At 48.4% G+C, this 16345-nt stretch overlaps 1 protein-coding gene across 5 annotated transcripts in view; it reads right to left on the reverse strand.

Moving 5' to 3' along the window:
* Nucleotides 1–7321: 7321 nt before the first annotated feature.
* The window catches only part of LOC307208139 (FK506-binding protein 15-like), a 54159-nt gene continuing 45135 nt past the window's right edge, over nucleotides 7322–16345 (reverse strand). For 4 of the 5 annotated variants that reach the window (XM_079962555.1, XM_079962556.1, XM_079962553.1 and 1 more), the window contains 6 exons: nucleotides 13701–13803; nucleotides 12707–12739; nucleotides 11672–11843; nucleotides 10646–10779; nucleotides 9836–9937; nucleotides 7322–8356 (listed from right to left, as the gene is read on the reverse strand). In XM_079962555.1, the coding sequence (XP_079818681.1) occupies nucleotides 7685–8356; nucleotides 9836–9937; nucleotides 10646–10779; nucleotides 11672–11843; nucleotides 12707–12739; nucleotides 13701–13803 (1216 nt within the window). In that variant the 3' untranslated portion in view covers nucleotides 7322–7684. The remainder of the gene's footprint in view (nucleotides 8357–9835; nucleotides 9938–10645; nucleotides 10780–11671; nucleotides 11844–12706; nucleotides 12740–13700; nucleotides 13804–16345) is intronic. The other variant, XM_079962554.1, reaches the window with a different exon arrangement.

Consider the following 16345-nt stretch of genomic DNA (forward strand, 5'->3'; position numbering starts at 1 on the left):
CCAGGATGTCTGGCTCAAGGTCAGCAACCACACTACCTGGGGTATATGAGACATCCGTTTCTTTCTGGTATAATTCCTCTGTGTATTCTTGCCACCTCTTCTTGATGTCTTCTGCTTCTGTTAGGTCCTTTCCACTTTTGTCCTTTATTATGGAAATCTTTGTACGAAATGTTCCTTTCATATCTCCAATTTTCTTGAACAGATCTCTGGTTCTTCCCATTCTATTGCTTTCCTCTATTTCTTTGCATTGCTTGTTTAAGAAGGTCTTCTTGTCTCTCCTTGCTATTCTTTGGAAATCTGCATTCAATTTCCTGTATCTTTCACGATCTCCCTCGCATTTTGCTTGCCTTCTCTCCCCCGCTATTTGTAAGGCTTCGTTGGACAGCCACTTTGCTTTCTTGCATTTCCTTTTCATTGGGATGGTTTTCGTTGCTGCCTCCTGTATAATGTTACGAGCCTCCATCCATAGTTCTTCAGGCACTCTGTCCACCAAATCTAAATCCTTAAACCTGTTCCTCACTTCCACTGTGTATTCATAAGGGATTTGACTTAGATTGTATCTTACCGGCCCAGTGGTTTTTCCTACTTTCTTCAGTTTAAGCTTGAATTTTGCTATAAGAAGCTGATGATCTGAGCCACAGTCAGCTCCAGGTCTTGTTTTTGCTGACTGTATAGAGCTTTTCCATCTTTGGCTGCAGAGAATATAATCAATCTGATTTCGATGCTGCCCATCTGGTGATGTCCATGTGTAGAGTCGTCTCTTGTGTTGTTGGAAAAGCGTGTTTGTGATGACCAGCTTGTTCTCTTGACAGAACTCTATTAGCCTTTGCCCTGCTTCGTTTTGATCTCCAAGGCCAAACTTGCCAGTTGTTCCTTTTATCTCTTGACTCCCTACTTTAGCATTCCAATCCCCTATAATGAGAAGAACATCCTTCTTTGGTGTCACTTCTATAAGGTGTTGTAAGTCTTCATAGAATTGGTCAATTTCAGTTTCTTCAGCACCAGTAGTTGGTGCATAAACTTGAATTACTGTGATGTTAAAAGGTCTGCCTTGGATTCATATCGAGATCATTCTATCATTTTTGACATTGCATCCCAGTACAGCTTTTGCCACTCTTTTGTTGACTATGAGGGCCACTCCATTTCTTTTACGGGTTTCTTGCCCACAGTAGTAGATATGATGGTCATCCGAACTGAATTCACCCATTCCCGTCCATTTTAGTTCACTGATGCCCAGGATGTCAATATTTATTCTTGCCATCTCATTTTTGACCACCTCCAACTTACCCATGTTCATGGTTCTTACATTCCAGGTTCCTATGCAATATTTTTCTTTACAGCATTGGACTTTCCTTTCGCTTCCAGGCATATCCGCAACTGAGCGTCCTTTCGGCTTTGGCCCAGCCGCTTCATCAGCTCTGGATCTACTTGTACTTGCCCTCCGCTCTTCCCCAGTAGCATGTTGGACGCCTTCCGACCTGAGGGGCTCATCTTCCAGCGTCATAACTTTTATATGCCTGTTGTCTTTGTCCATGGAGTTTTCTTGGCAGGGATACTGGAGTGGCTTGCCGGTTCCTCCTCCAGGTGGATCACGTTTGGTCAAAGCTCTCCACTATGACCTGTTCATCTTGGGTGCCCTGCTCGGCATAGTTCTTAGCTTCTCTGAGTTCTTCAAGCCCCTTCGCCACGGCAAGGCAGTGATCCATGAAGGGGAAACAGAACATTTACATGTTGTTTTCTCCTGTCGCTTTGTTTATTTCCTGTCTGGCAGGTGACTTGATTGGATTTCCTGGGGAGCCTGGCCATTCTTTTGTAGTGGTAAAATACTTATTTCCTGGGCCAGGTCACAGGCTCACACCTTTATTCAAACACAGATTAAGACAGGATTTGTGAAGGAAGAGACAATGGGGAGGCTTTTCCATTTTGACCATGCAGAGAAACATTTGCTCAGTTCAGGAATCAAAATGGTTCCAGGTTGGCTTTCCTGTGCTGATCTATGTACGTGTGGTTGTGAACGTTGCCATATATCTAAGACCATAAAATTCCTATCACAGAGGAAGGGGTATGTGGGTGCGGGCTGCCCTGGGTGTCATCCCTGTGGGGGAACATCACTGCGCCGCTTCCATGGGACACTCGCCATGCCTTCCTGGGACGCTCGCCGCCACCCCCCGGGGACACCTTGTCCCTGCAGGTGGCTAACCCCACCCCTACGGGCAGCTAGCCCTGCCCCAGAGTGCACAGCATTAGCTCTGGGTACCATTGCCATTCTAAGAGAATGAGGGAGGTGTTCACGGTGAGTTCTGGCACATCTTTTTCTAGAAAAATGGCACTGGTTGCAGACCCTCCAAGTGTCCATATTTACCAGGGATGTTCCTGATTTAAAGATGCCATCCTGGTTTATGATTTGATCTTGGAGTGTCCCACTTTTCCTTAGGATGTCCCTATTTTCAATGGAGAAAGGTTGGAGGGTATGGAGTTATCCGTCCCCTGAGCCATCTGAAGGCAATCCTGTATAGGGAAGTTTGTTTAATGTTTTATGATGCTTTTATATATGTTGGAAGCTGTTCAGATTGGCTGGGGCAACCCAGTAAGATGTGTGGAGTATAAATAGTAAAATTATCATTATGGAATGGGAAGTCCCTATTTTCATCGGAGAAATGTTGGAAGGCATGTGGTTGAAGGAAGTAGCATGCTCTTGTTTTTTTTTTAATCTGTGAAGCAATGTGATAGGAATTTTATGGTCTTAGATATATGGTAATGTTCATAAGTGTACCAACCAAGCATGTACATAGATCAGCACAGGAAGACCACCTGGAACCATTTTGATTCCTAAACTGAGTAAATGTTTTCTTTACAAGGTCAAAGTGGGAAACCTCCCCATTGTCTCTTTCCTCACAAATCCTGTCTTAAGGGCACATTTAAGATATGAATAGGGTGTGAGCCTGTGGCATGGCCCAGGAACTACCGGTAAGTATTTATCACTACAAAAGAATGGCCAGGCTCCCAGGCAATCCAATCAAGTAACCTGCCAGACAGGAGATAAACAAGGACAGGAGAAAAACAACATTCAAATTTTCTGTTTTAGACCACCTTTTTTGTGATGTAGGTATGATGTATCTGAGGGGTGGTCTTAGGTTACACCCCTTCTGTGATGTATGTATGATGTTTTTTGGGGTGGTCTGGATCTACAGGGTGGCAATTTCAAAAGTCTTTATAAGGCCTTGCGCGCCATTGTTCTGGGTTCCTCCTCCTTTCTTGCGTGTGAGGGGAGCACCCTGTTGCAACAAATCAATAAAGATCAAGTTTACTAGCTGCTTTGCTTCTCAATATTCTCTGCTTGGCCTCTGTTATTTTCTCCTACCAATAGGGAACCTATGTAAGGACTCTATATGGACTCTTGGACACCCCATAAGGGAAAAGGGCAATTTTTGTTTACAACAGCAATGAATTATATTCCTAGGCTGGCATGCCTCACAGCCAGTTCCCAGCACTGACCCCACCCCAGCTCCATGGAGAGAGATCCCTTCACAAACAAAACAAGCCGGTTTCTGTTAACAAGTCATCAATTAAGGATTAAAGTTCAGCCTTGGTGTCGCTTTGGAATACAAAGATCCCGCCCTTATCTGCCAGCCAGCAGCCCTCAATTAGCACACTGGGGCACTGCCCTTGGTATTTAGCTGGGTCAGAAGTCTTTGAAAGCCACCTGGAAGGAGTCTGTCCCTGGTTTCCGAACTATTTGAGCTGATAGACAGGCAGAGGGCTCCTGAGTCTCAGGGGTCTCTGGCTTTGTGGTCTTGGGGTTCTCAGTCAGAATCCTGAAGCAGGGGAGCTGGCAAAGAAACCATCTCAAAGGCAGTAGAAAAGAGAGGAGATGGCGCTTTTGCTTCCTGCCATTGATTTGCGGCCAGAAGCACGTATGGTAGAATGTGGGATTTGCTACGAGGCCTACAAGGAGGCTTCGAGTGGGCAAGTGCCGAAGTTGCTGTGGTGCTGCCACTCGCTCTGCCTAGCCTGCCTGAGGAAACTGGTTTGCCAGAACACGGCCTTCTCCTTCGTGGTCTGCCCATTTTGCCGCATGGTGACCCTTGTGCCGGAAGCGGGGCTCCAGGCCTTGAGGAACGATGAAGCCCTTCTGCGTGAGATAGCTCCTCAGAGAGAGTGGAAGTTGGAGGACAGAGAGGATCTGGGAGACAGCAAAGACTCCCCGGGTGCCTTGGACCTGCCTCTCAGTGACTCAGTCCTGACTCTGGACATGGAGTTAAACTACCGGACCGGCTCTCCTATCTTCACTGTCAGTGGCATTGTGCCGGTGTATCCAGCAGCGGGTTTCCATTCAGTGCCGGGCTTCCAGAGTTGGTTCCATGTGCAGGAAGTGCAGAACCCTGTCTTGGTAGAACTTCCCCACAGAGCCTCCTCCCGAGACTCTGAGGCTCCTGCGTCTGTGGAGAACTTGAGGCTTTGCTTCGCCGTGACCATCATTCTCCTCATTGTCTCAGTCTTCTTTGCGCTGGTCTTCTTCAAGTAGGGAGGCTGGGAAGGCAGCCTGGGGAAGACATGTTCTCTGCCAAGAGGAAGAGGCACTTTGTGGGTCTTGGTACACAGAGACAATTCTCCCCAGAGATGCCTGCATGGTACCATATTTACATCTCTTCAGGTGCCAGGCAAAAACGTTCCTTTTTAACCAGGCCTTTGGCTTTTAACTATCAATGGCTTGATGGTTTAATGTACTGTATTTTTCTTTTCCCCCTGGTTTTAACATACGTATAGTGTTTTTATGCAAGTCATTCTCTAAGCTGCTCTGAGTTGCCAAAAGGAGAGGGATACATTTAATTAATAAAAATAATAGTAATTTAGGCATCTGTATGCAGCTTTCCAGCAACATTTCTTTTTTTTAATCCAATGCTTTCTCAGGATTGTGGTTTAGACTTACTTGGGGGTTTAGAGAAGTTTTATCCAGCAGCCCCATCCCTAATGGTTTTACTTAAAACAAGCCCTGTTGGTTTACCATGCATTAGGTGCTGACAGTACACTTAGGATTGCAGACTTTCTTTGCAATGGCAGCAAGGTGCTGCCAGCAAACCCAGCTTCGATCTAGCTGCATGGGTCACACAAGGCATATTGTAAAGAGCCCAGCTGGCTTCCAAAGTGCTTTGCTTTCATCTACCAAGAAGCAAAGACAGACAGCTATTGAGGGAAAATATTGAGTGAATCGGCAGCATCATAATCCTGGACATTCCAAACAGTGCTGGTTTGCTTAGGAGGCAAAGTGAGGCAACCGCTTAGAGCATCAGGATCCACAGAGGCAGCAGATTCAACCTTCAAGGAATGCATCTCCCACTGCTGCTGCTGTGGTGAGAGCAACAGTTATGGCTCACTCCTTCCTGCTCTCTGGGGTCTCCTGCACTCTGCACCCAGCCAACGTGATTCAGAAAGTGTCCCTTTCCTGCCCATGATGGCCTTTGAGTCCTGCTTCAGCAGTTGGGTAAGATTGCTTTGATTCCCTCACTTGTCCCAAAGGTAGATCTTTATTCCACTTCTTATTCCTGATGCAGAACTTCACTCACCCCTTGCCAGGGGGTGGCACTATTTGTGGTTCGCTTCAGATGCCAAAATGTCTTGGGCTGGCCCCAATTCCAAGATACAGCATAGCGAACAAGAAAAGGTGATCTGGGTCCAGATTCTAAGCAGCAGGAGAGGGAACCGGCTTTGTAATCAAGCAACTCCTGCCCAGGCTTGGTGTTTTGGTGATGTGACAAGCCCAGGTTGAGTGTAGCCTATGGCAGCATTTGATAGGAGAGGCCATTTCAACCCTGCCATGATCTCTTGACCTATAGCTATCTGACCATCTGTCTAGGTACCGTATATGTATGGTACCAGGGTTTGCAAGCCCTAATGAACAGCTGAAGGCAGGAACTGGAAACTGCCATTAAAAGTTGCAGCATTTGCAAGTTTTTCATGTAGGGAAAAGGCAAGTAAGAGGTGACAAAATTTTTCTCCCTGTCTCATAATACTAGAAGTCATAGGCACCCAATACAGCCAAATATCAACAGATTCAAGACATACAAAAGAAAGTACTACTTTACACAGTACATCCTTAAACTATGGTACCCATTCCCACAGGAAGCAGTTAGGAGATCCCTGAAAGAGCTTCAATTGCCTGGCTGTTTTGCAACAAACCCTTTTTTCACAGGGAACTCTGCCCACTGTTGCACTGTGAACAGAACAACGGGTCTCCTACAGTTCCCAGAAATAACTGTTGCTGCATCAGAGTGCTTTAAATGCAGGTTGTGACTACAGGGGTGTGTCAGGCCAGTTCTTACGGACTCCTTAATTTCAGGAAAGGGGCTCCACAAAATTGCTCTATCCCCAGTGTGAGGTTTGCCTGCCTCCCTGATCATCAGCATTCCAGGAGGTACTGAAACACTCCTGTTGATATCTTGAGAGGTGGCTAATACAAAAAATGTTTTTAAGTGTTCTAAATTTTTGTGTGTCAGTTTATTGCCTTGTTGTCTGCTGTACTGGGCTCCTTTGGAAGGTGGGATAGAACTGTAATGTAATAAATAAAAAGTGTTCACTTTTGCATTTTATGTAATCTTTCACATGCTGTAAAACTACTTTGTGGAATCTATCTAAACATCAGGCCTCATTCCAGGCTGGCAAACAAAATCCCAGCTCAGTGAATGTATGAAGTAGAGCCAGTGAGGGGGGTGTACTGAGGAGATTCAAGGGGATCAGAAGGAGGGCTGCAGGTGGCCCCTGGGAGCCAGAGCTTCCCCTTCAATCACAGAAGCTGCAGCAGATTGGTTCTGGTTGTTCTAGTAGGAAAGACTAGAGCCAGCGATCAGAGGTAGCAGACAGCTTACAGCTCAACTGGGAGAATCTTCAAGTTGTATTAGCTGTTCAGTGGTGGGACTACCTGCCTCAGGATGGGGTGGGCTGTCCTTCCCAGGAAATCTTTAGGCAGAGGCTGGATTGTGGGGGAGATTGCAGTGGCCATGACTTCCTGCATTGCAGGTGCTACACTGACGGCCTCCAAGTCGAGATGAGGACCAAGGCACCGCCTTGTGCCTATCCTGAGTTCACCATTCAACCTTTAGGCAAGCCACTCTCTGTTTCAGCCTCCCCATCTGCAATTACTAATTAGAGATTACTAATACTGGTCTCCCTCACAGGACTGGTGTTAATTCTTACCATATAAGGTGTATGTATGTGAAGCACCTAAGGTGCCCTATAAATGGTGAGTGGGTTTTTGGCATACATAATCACGCAAATACCTCTCCCCTTCTTGCCTTGCTAAAGTGAAAGAACTGAGGCAACAGGGTTAATTTATTTTAATTGCACTTTATTATTATTTTCAAGATCCAGTTTTGTCAAGGTTCAAAACTGGAGGTGAGCTATGGCAATAGGTTAAGTTTGGTTTCCACAGGGAGGAGCTGTTCAAGGTGATACCCACCGCTAAAGTGTGTAGGGTGCAGGTGTGTTTGGCAGTGGTGAATTAAATAGTCAGTTCTTTGAAGCCAGACAAAGTCCCAAATTGACATTTGCTACCGAGAGAGAGATAGAGTGTGTCACCCCTCTTCCTGCCAGCAGCCTCAAAAACCACAAGTCAAGACGACCTCAGCCCAAATGAGCAATCTGGGGAGGCTCACAGAAAAACCCCATCTCAATCCAGATCAGCCCCAGATCAGAACACAAGGCACTGAGTACCATAAGACCCATCATAGGTACAGCTCCCGTCTCCCTCCCGCCCTGGCACAGACCTGGAATCCGCTTCCATGGGGCTGGACGCTGGTCTTGGCTGTGAGGCTCCAGCCAAGTCCTGCTGCTTGTCGGCTAGAGCAGCTTGAGAGGTGGGGCCAGCGGTGTGCTGACTTGCCCCACTCTCCTCCTTGCCCTCTGGACCCGTTGTGGGCCCCTCCATTGCAGGGGCCATTTCACCCGCCGCTGGATTTGGAGGTGCCAGAACGGCGGTGTCTATTGTGTCCATTTCACCCTGAGTGCTTGGCCTCTCCTTCTCAATTCTGGCGGAGAGCCTGAGAGGCGGCCTTGCAGTTTGAGCAGAGGCTGCACGAGTTTGTTCAACCGGTGCTTCCGAAGAATGAGCCTCAGGAGCTGCAAAAAGCAGACTGTCTTGGGCTCCTTTGAGAGCGGTGAATGGAGGACTGCTTGAGCTTTCCTTCAGATTAGCCAAAGGAGCGGGGGATGCCACTGGTGCTGGTTCTCGGAGAGAGTTGCTGTGGGGATCCCCATAAAGGGGTGTGGCACTTGGCTGCTTCCTTTCCGCAGGTTCTTCCTCCTCGGTGCTGCTGCTCCCCCTTTGCTCCTCCTGACTCTCCAGCAGCTGCAGAGTTGTTGTCTGGAACAAGTAGAGGGGAGGGGGGATTATTTGCCACAAAAAAGACTGCAGCCCCTGATGAAAGTACTGTGTAATGGTTGGTCTCTAACCAGGACTCAGGAGACCAGGGTTTGAATCCCTACTCAGCCACACAGGCACAGCTATGTGACTTTCACTTTGTAGTACCTTAGATACAACCTGTTATTTCTAGAGAGCTGGGCTTCACCCTCTTTGCTGCTCCCATGATTAGTAATATGGGGCTAAATGCCACCCCAGTCTCTGACCGGTGCAAGATTCCTTTGGAAATGAGGCACAGTGTAGACTGTGGTGTCATAATGATATATAGTTTATTTACACCTGAGCCTGTAATCCATGGGGCCCCCAGCATACACTTCAAGAGAGTTCCGTTTTTCCCATTGCTGCAACCTCTAATTCAAACTGTCAGTCTGCATTTTGCTGTGATCCTGCCTCTCCAGCTTGCTGCATTTAACAGACTGAAAGCCTTTTTTCTTTTGATCACACCATAGCCAACTGAAATCCTAAAACTTCCTCCTAACCAAAACATTGGCACTCTCTTCAAACTCACTATCTCAAAGCTCCGGGTGGGGCTTCACCCATCTGCTGGCTGGTAGAGTGTCTGTCTTGCTGATGGCCCATCTTTCTGTCTGCAGCACATAAAGGTAAAGGTAAAGGTACCCCTGCCCGTACGGGCCAGTCTTGACAGACTCTGGGGTTGTGCGCCCATCTCACTTAAGAGGCCAGGGGCCAGCGCTGTCTGGAGACACTTCCGGGTCACGTGGCCAGCGTGACATCGCTGCTCTGGCGAGCCAGAGCCGCACACGGAAACGCCGTTTACCTTCCCGCTGGTAAGCGGTCCCTATTTATCTACTTGCACCCGGAGGTGCTTTCGAACTGCTAGGTTGGCAGGCGCTGGGACCGAGCAGCGGGAGCGCACCCCGCCGCAGGGATTCGAACCGCCAACCTTTCGATCGGCAAGCCCTAGGCGCTGAGGCTTTAACCCACAGCGCCACCTGCGTCCCACTCTGCAGCACATACTGTATACTAAAATTGGATTGATAAAGAAGTTAGCATGGCCTCTGAAAATTGGTGAAGTGTTCCATTTTTTAAAGATGTTTAATGTTTGGCCATGTTTTATATATGTGTTGGAAGCCACCCAGAGTGGCTGGGTATAAACAAAATAATAATCATCATCATCATCATCTTCATTATTAGTTCTCTAATGGCCCACCTCTCAAGCGATCTCCTCAACACAGGAAGCTGAGTCCAGCTGTTAAGCGTCTGACTTTCAGTTTCACTCTCCAAGCAGTGATTAAATTCTAACACTTACTAAACCCAGTAGTTATGGGCATCTTGCACCCAAAATTCTGGCACCCAAACTCATGACATTTGGAACCATACAAAAAGGAAGAGAAATGATAGACCAGTTCACTCAATCTGCATCTTATTCAGGTGTCAGGATCCATCTGCCCTGGGCTGTACCTTGATGGTGTTCAGGACGATACCCAGGACCTCCTGGCCAGTATAGGACTCCTCCAAGTTGAACTGGCCCTGCAGGGACTGGAAGACCTTGTTCATGATCTTCTTCACATGGGGCAGGATGATGGCAAAGAGACAGAAGGCAGGGAAGCAACACCAGAAAGGACAGTGAGCTTTCAAGAGCTTCTGGACAGCTAAATGTGGTGATGATTTCATTTATTCATTTATTTTACAACGAACATACATTATCTGGATAGCATCCATGTGCCAAGAGATGGATGGCATTGCATTGTGTGACCACAGTTCAGGAGCCCCTGTAATAAACAGTAAGCAGAGAGACCTACAGCAGACATGAGAACCCAGCAGAGTGAGCAGAGGTGTTCCAAGGACAGGTGGCTCCTGCCCATTGAGGTGGGTGGGGCAGAAGGCAAGGAGCCCAATGACAGGCAGAGCCACATCCTGATTGGCTGTAAGGAAGAAGGCAAGCAAGTGGTGGCTGGGTGTGGGCAGTGCCCTGTTTGCCTAATAGACTAGACTCCACTGACTGACCTCTTGGGGGCCGCCTGCTAAGAGTAAAAGTAGGTGGAGCAACATACGTTAATTTCCCCACTTGTCCCTTTCAATCCTCCATTTAAGAATGAAAGAAGAAGCATGATCAGGTTCAAGGGCATCTTCTAGGGAGGCAAAGAACAGTCAAGGGTGCAAAGCTGGGTGTGTGTGTGGGGGCACTGGGATAATCTTAAGGATCTCAGAGAGTTTTCCAGGAAGCCACTTCTGGCCTTGGTGATGACTTTTGTCACCCCTGGGCACTACCTTATCCAGCTTCTCAATTTGAACACGGTGATAAGCCAGCTCTACGTCCAGGCCTGCCACCTTCTCCTCCAACTGCATCGCAATCAGGTTCACCTCGTGGTATCTGCGTTTCAAGTCAGACAACTCCTCAAGTTCTGTGGAGGTGGGGCAGAGAGCTAGTGACAGATGAAGCCTGCGCCACAGTGCATGTCCCTGTTTCCATCCACTGCTGTAGCTAAGCCTAAGTACAGCACCATCTGAACTATATGCTTTAAAGACTCACAGCTTCCCACAAAACATTCTGGGAACTGAGAACATTCTCTTAAGGGTGCTGAGAGGTGGTGGGACCCCCGGTCTGCCACCACCCCCAGCTACAATTCCCAGGCTGTTAAACTATGCTGGAAATGGCCGCTTAAGCAGGGCTCTCCACTTCAACACAACTATTGGCAGCTGGAAAAAACCACACTTCCCAGGATTCCTTGGGAGAAAGCTATGACTGACTGCAGTGGCATGATAATGCCTTATAGTGTGGATGGGGCCTCCGTGTAACTTTAAAGACATATCACATGTTTCTTCTCACTCTTACACCGCTCTGCTCTTGCATGCAGGGCAAGGAAGGTGCAGAATATGCACAAACCCATTTTCTATTATGTTACATTATGTTATTGTTTGTAAGCTGGAGATTCATTTCAACAAAAAACAGCATAGAAATACAATCAATCAAGTTTGTAGAGATCAGAAGCTTGCCTTTTTTAAACAGATAGAATTAAAGTCAAGAGTCTTTTTGGAGACACTGTGTCTGAGTCTTTAACAGCTACACTGCAGGAGGCCCTAAGGAGCAGGACCTCCAGAGGTTGCTGGACTCCAATGCCCATCATCCCTGGCTATGCTTGCTGGGGCTCATGGGAGGTGGAGGCCAGTAATACTTGAAGGGCCACAGGCTCCCTACCAGCAAGCTAAAGAATTTCCTAGGATGATAAAACTACTCTGCATGTGCTTGGATTGTGCTCTTCTGCCATTTCAGTGCCTCCTCTCAGCTTCCCTTACCTGCCAGCTGTGCACGGAGTCGGCTGACCTGGGCTTTCTGCCTCTCCAACTCTGTCAGGGCTTCATTCAGTTGGGAGTGGAGATTCATCTCCTGCTTCTGATGACGGGTCAGCTCCAGTTGGAGCTGGGAGATCTGCGCCGTGGCTTCCGCTAGCTCCTTGGTGACCCTGACCTGCAACACAAAGGAGCAGAAGAGACAGGAGAACATATGGGGAAGGAGAGTCACAAGACCTTTCCTGGGAGGATGCAAGAGCTGTGCTTTTGGAGGCTCCCAAATGCTAAGAATGAGTCTCCCAGGAAACACCCTGCAGAACTGGTCTACTGGCAAGGCTATGAGGAGCGGGGGGAGGCAGAAGCCTTGGGCTTTTTAGTTAGTTCAGGAGAAAGCATGCACGCCAAAGGTGCATAAAATGGAGAGCAGAAAAGATTTCCCCAGAAAATTCAGGACAGACAAAAGAAAGGACATCTTCACACAGCAGAGCTCTCTCCCACAAGATGGAATGAAGGCCACCAAGTGGGATGGCTTTAGCAGCAGATTAGACAAAACAATGGGGCAGGAAAAGCTATCTACAGCCAGCAGCCACAAGGTCTCCCTCCACCTTTGGAGGCAGCATGCTGTTCCTGGGAACTGCAAGTGGGGTGAGCGCAGATCCTGCTTGTAGAATTCCCTTTTGGGACATCTGGTTGTGAGAATAAGACAGCCTTTGGGCCTGATCCAGCCAGGCAAAAGCACTCAAGGAGGGTGCAATGTAGGACTGGTGAGGGTGCGTGGCTTGGAAGGAGTTTTGAGGGCCGGACACATAGGCCTGGAAGGTGGCCTTTGGTCCAGGGTCCTGGAGTCCCCCCACAACTGATTTAGGAAAACCCCTTGTCCCTGAAGCTAGGATGCCAAAGCACAGAGAGGCCTCGCAACGAGAGACACCTGCAGAAGGCGTGGGGTTTTCGCCTCCTAAAAGTATGAAATGGTGACCTGGAAAGTATGAAGGGAGTAAGGAAGTGCTCAGGTAATCAGGACACCCAAGGACAATGCCTCACCTGGTCCCACCCCTGATCCAGTGGCGGCATGTGCTAGAGAGAAAAGCGGCAACAAGGAGAGGAGAGTTAACACCACCAGAAGCAAGAACAGCAAGAGGGGAGAAAGTTTTATCAAAAGAGGCAATGGCATTCTGGGTTAAGCACACTCTGCTTGTTCTGTGGTCCAAGGGCTGATTATATCACTCAAAGTCCCAGTGGCCTCAGGGTAAGATGCATGGAAGATCCCTTAATGGCAGGGTTTGCACGCTGATGCTCAAGCAAGAACAGGCCACAGCAAACCTGGACTTGCATGCTCTCCCCTTACATCTCCTCCTCTCATGCGCCCAGGAACCCTGACACTTATGCCTAGCCATGGTTTGCTGTGTTGCCTGGGACAACGAGCTGCAGCTAACATCAACTATGGTTAATCTTAAACACACCAACTTCAAATGTTTGTTTCAATAAGCTAACTTCAGAAACTAATTCTGCTTAACATTAATGGCTGTTCTCAGTCCAGACAACAGAGGAAGCAGCAGTTACCTAGAAGTGGAAACTCTCACACCCTTCTTCTTGGCTGCATAGGAGGAAGTGAGGGGGACGTTCACTGTGCTTGCTCACGTCATGCCAACCCACAGTTTAGCATGGCATGGGAATGCAGCTAATGAGATCTTACTGTAGACCAATGTGGTGCATTTTTTTTTTAGTCACTGTGTTAAATTTTAAAGGGACATTCTGTTGTTCTCTCAAATTCAACCTGAGGTGCTTTGCAAAGGATTACCTGAAGCTTATGAATCTTTTACCTGTATGTGCATGTATACCTAGCCAGTCATTTGTTCTATTTTGTTGCTGCTGCTGCTCAGAAATGTAACTTCTTTCTGGCCTGCAGGCAAAGGGGAATAGTGACCTGCACTAGCGATTGTGAACTCAAGGACGGGATCCTGGGATAGCACTTGCCCTCCCCACAGCCTCAGTCACTTGGCCTTCCTGTTGTGGCTGTCACACTGCCAGGGCTTACCTTCTCCTGTTCAGCATGTAGGACCCTTGCCTGGGTGTGCTTCATGGTCCTCTGCAATGAGCTGTTGCTCTGCTCAAATATCAGGTTGCTCTGCTCCACATAGCTGAGGGAAGAATTGTTTTTTACACACGTGAATGTTTGCATGATTTGATACTTTCCATCCTCTCATGTAAAAAAAGAAATCAAGACAGTATCATATGTAGAGCTCACTTTTCAAAAGCCACCCTAGAAGAGCTTCTATCCTTTATATCAGAATCATAATAGTTCTTATTTTATGTTCCATCTTTCCTCCAAGGAGCTCAAATACTGGTATATAGTTTTCCTCCCTTTTTTATCTTCACAACAACCCTGTGAGGTAGCTTAGGCTGAGAGAGAGTGACTGGCCCAAGGTCACCTTCATGGCAGAGTGGGGATTGGAACCCTGGTCTCCCAGATCTTACTCTGACCAACCCTCTTAACTGCTACCCCACACTGGCTATATTCCTGTATTCCTCTATTTGTCCATCCAGCCCAGTACTGTTCACTTTGACTGGCAGCAGCCTTGGGGTGCCTGGGGACTGAGCCAGGCCACCTGAGCTTTAGGCTCCCTGCAGTATGGAAGGAAGGGACTTAACAAACCTGAGCACAGTAGAAAGAGTCTGTTAAGGGGTAGGATACTCAACTGGCCTTTGGGACTCTGCCTCGGCCAAGGCCCTCACCAACCCCACCTCATGACCTCCCCAAGGGAGCTTTAGCCTGGCTGGAATGTGTCCTTGAACTGTGACAGTGCATCTTGCTTCCCTGGACAGGGAGAGGTGTGTGCAGAAAGAAGCCCCACATGGTGTATTTTCTGGCTGCACAGAAGGCAGGAGCAGCATCTGTTGCTCTGTCCACTGGAGCCCCAGCCCAGCCCTGGAATGTGGCCCCTGCCAGGTTGCCTATGAGACAAGGTGGCCTCAGGATTCTTTGGAAGAAGCCACGGCTGTTGAAAGTGGCATGGCGCTATTTGGAACATATGATTTTCTATGATTTATTGAATTTGTATACCGGACTTCATCCGTAGATCCCAAGGTGGTACAGTGCAGATGGGGTCTGAGTTATGCAGTTGAGGTGAAGGCCGAAAGCCTCAAACACAGAGGTGGCAACGTGTTTACTGCAGAGTTAGGATGTGAAACCTGGGAGAATGGAAGGCTTAAAAGCTAAGGGCACCCTCAATTTATCTCTCTCCCTGGCTTTGGAGCAGGTGTAGGAGGAGTCAGCCAGGCTGGGTCTGTAGCTGGGCTTTCTGATTGTGGCGCTGGTGAAGGTGTGAAGGAGTACCTGGGGTCCAGGCTCTGTCCGGCGGAGTCAGCGCCCTTTGCAAACCACACCTAAGGGAGCAAAAGAGGGGCATCATGGAGTCTGGTCAAGGCAACCACTGCCTCCATTTGTAGAACCTTATCCAGGCAGTAGACTGACCACCCAACAACCTTCTGAGGTTCTCTTGGTCGCTAACATGTTAGGAGGAAGACACACTCACCCGTTTGACTTCCACCTCAAAGGCCAGAGTTGAGTCCGGAGGAATGCGTTCAGCTTTTGCCAAAGGCCTGTATGCCAATGCTGGCGGGATGAGGAGGAACCGCCTGCCTCCTCTCTTCATGCCAATCATTCCATCTTCCCAGGCCTTCAAGTTCCAGAAATGGAGAACCAAGCAGAAAACAAGTTTGGGTGACCGCCTTCGCTAAGGGCCAGAACCACACAGCCTTCGCCAACCTGACGTCGTCCAGATACCTTGGACTCCAACTCCAATCAGCAGGCGCTGGCTGGGACTGATGGGAGTTGGAGTCCACAGCATCTGTGTGTGTGTTTGTCAGGCTGGTAAAGGCTGGTCGAGAGCAGGGCACAGGAATACTGACAGTTCTCTTGCACTCTTGAGGAAAGTAGTTGATGAAAACCATTCCCTCCGGCGCAACCTTCTTGGTGGGGAGGAGCATGCCAAAAGTGGGCGGGGCTAGAGGGGAAAGTGGGAGGGGCAATGAATGTAATTTTTACCTTTGTACAATAGGCTACTTTAGACACCCACTCACACTCCCCCCTCTGTCTCTCATCCAGGACAGCAAGTGGCAACATTCGAGGTCCAGGACATTTTTCTTCCAGGCCACAGAGGAGGATCATGGCAGGCGTAGCTGCCATGGGACAGCTACCTGCCTGTGGTTCTTGAGGAAGCCATTTGATCAGGGTTTGAGCTCAAAAAACATCACTGCTATACAACCTTCCACACAGCCCGAGCTGCTGAACTCTGCTTAGATGTGGAAGTGGAAGAAAGTATCGTTGCACTGCGGTGGGAAGGTAGCGCCATCTTACCTTGATGACTTTGCCAGAGCCTAGCTTCAGCCGAAGCAACTTCTCTTTATTTACATTCGAGGCGAAAACCTGTTCCATAAGTGGAAGGTTGATGGGGTGAAATTACTTTTAATGCGGAAGGTAATAGGTTCACGTTCTGCTACTCCCACTGCTGAGCCAACAGCAATGAGTATTGAAGGACGGGGCACAGCTCAGGGACACAGCACCTGTTTTGCAGGCAAAAGGTTCCAGGTTCAACCCTGGCATCTCCAAGGAAGGTCAGGGAAAGGCTTTTGCTTGGAAGCCTGGAGAGCTACTGCCAGTCAATGTGGGCGATGCCAACC

The sequence above is a fragment of the Podarcis cretensis genome (assembly GCF_951804945.1).
Source record: "Podarcis cretensis genome assembly, chromosome: Z".
In the NCBI taxonomy this organism is placed as follows: domain Eukaryota; kingdom Metazoa; phylum Chordata; class Lepidosauria; order Squamata; family Lacertidae; genus Podarcis; species Podarcis cretensis.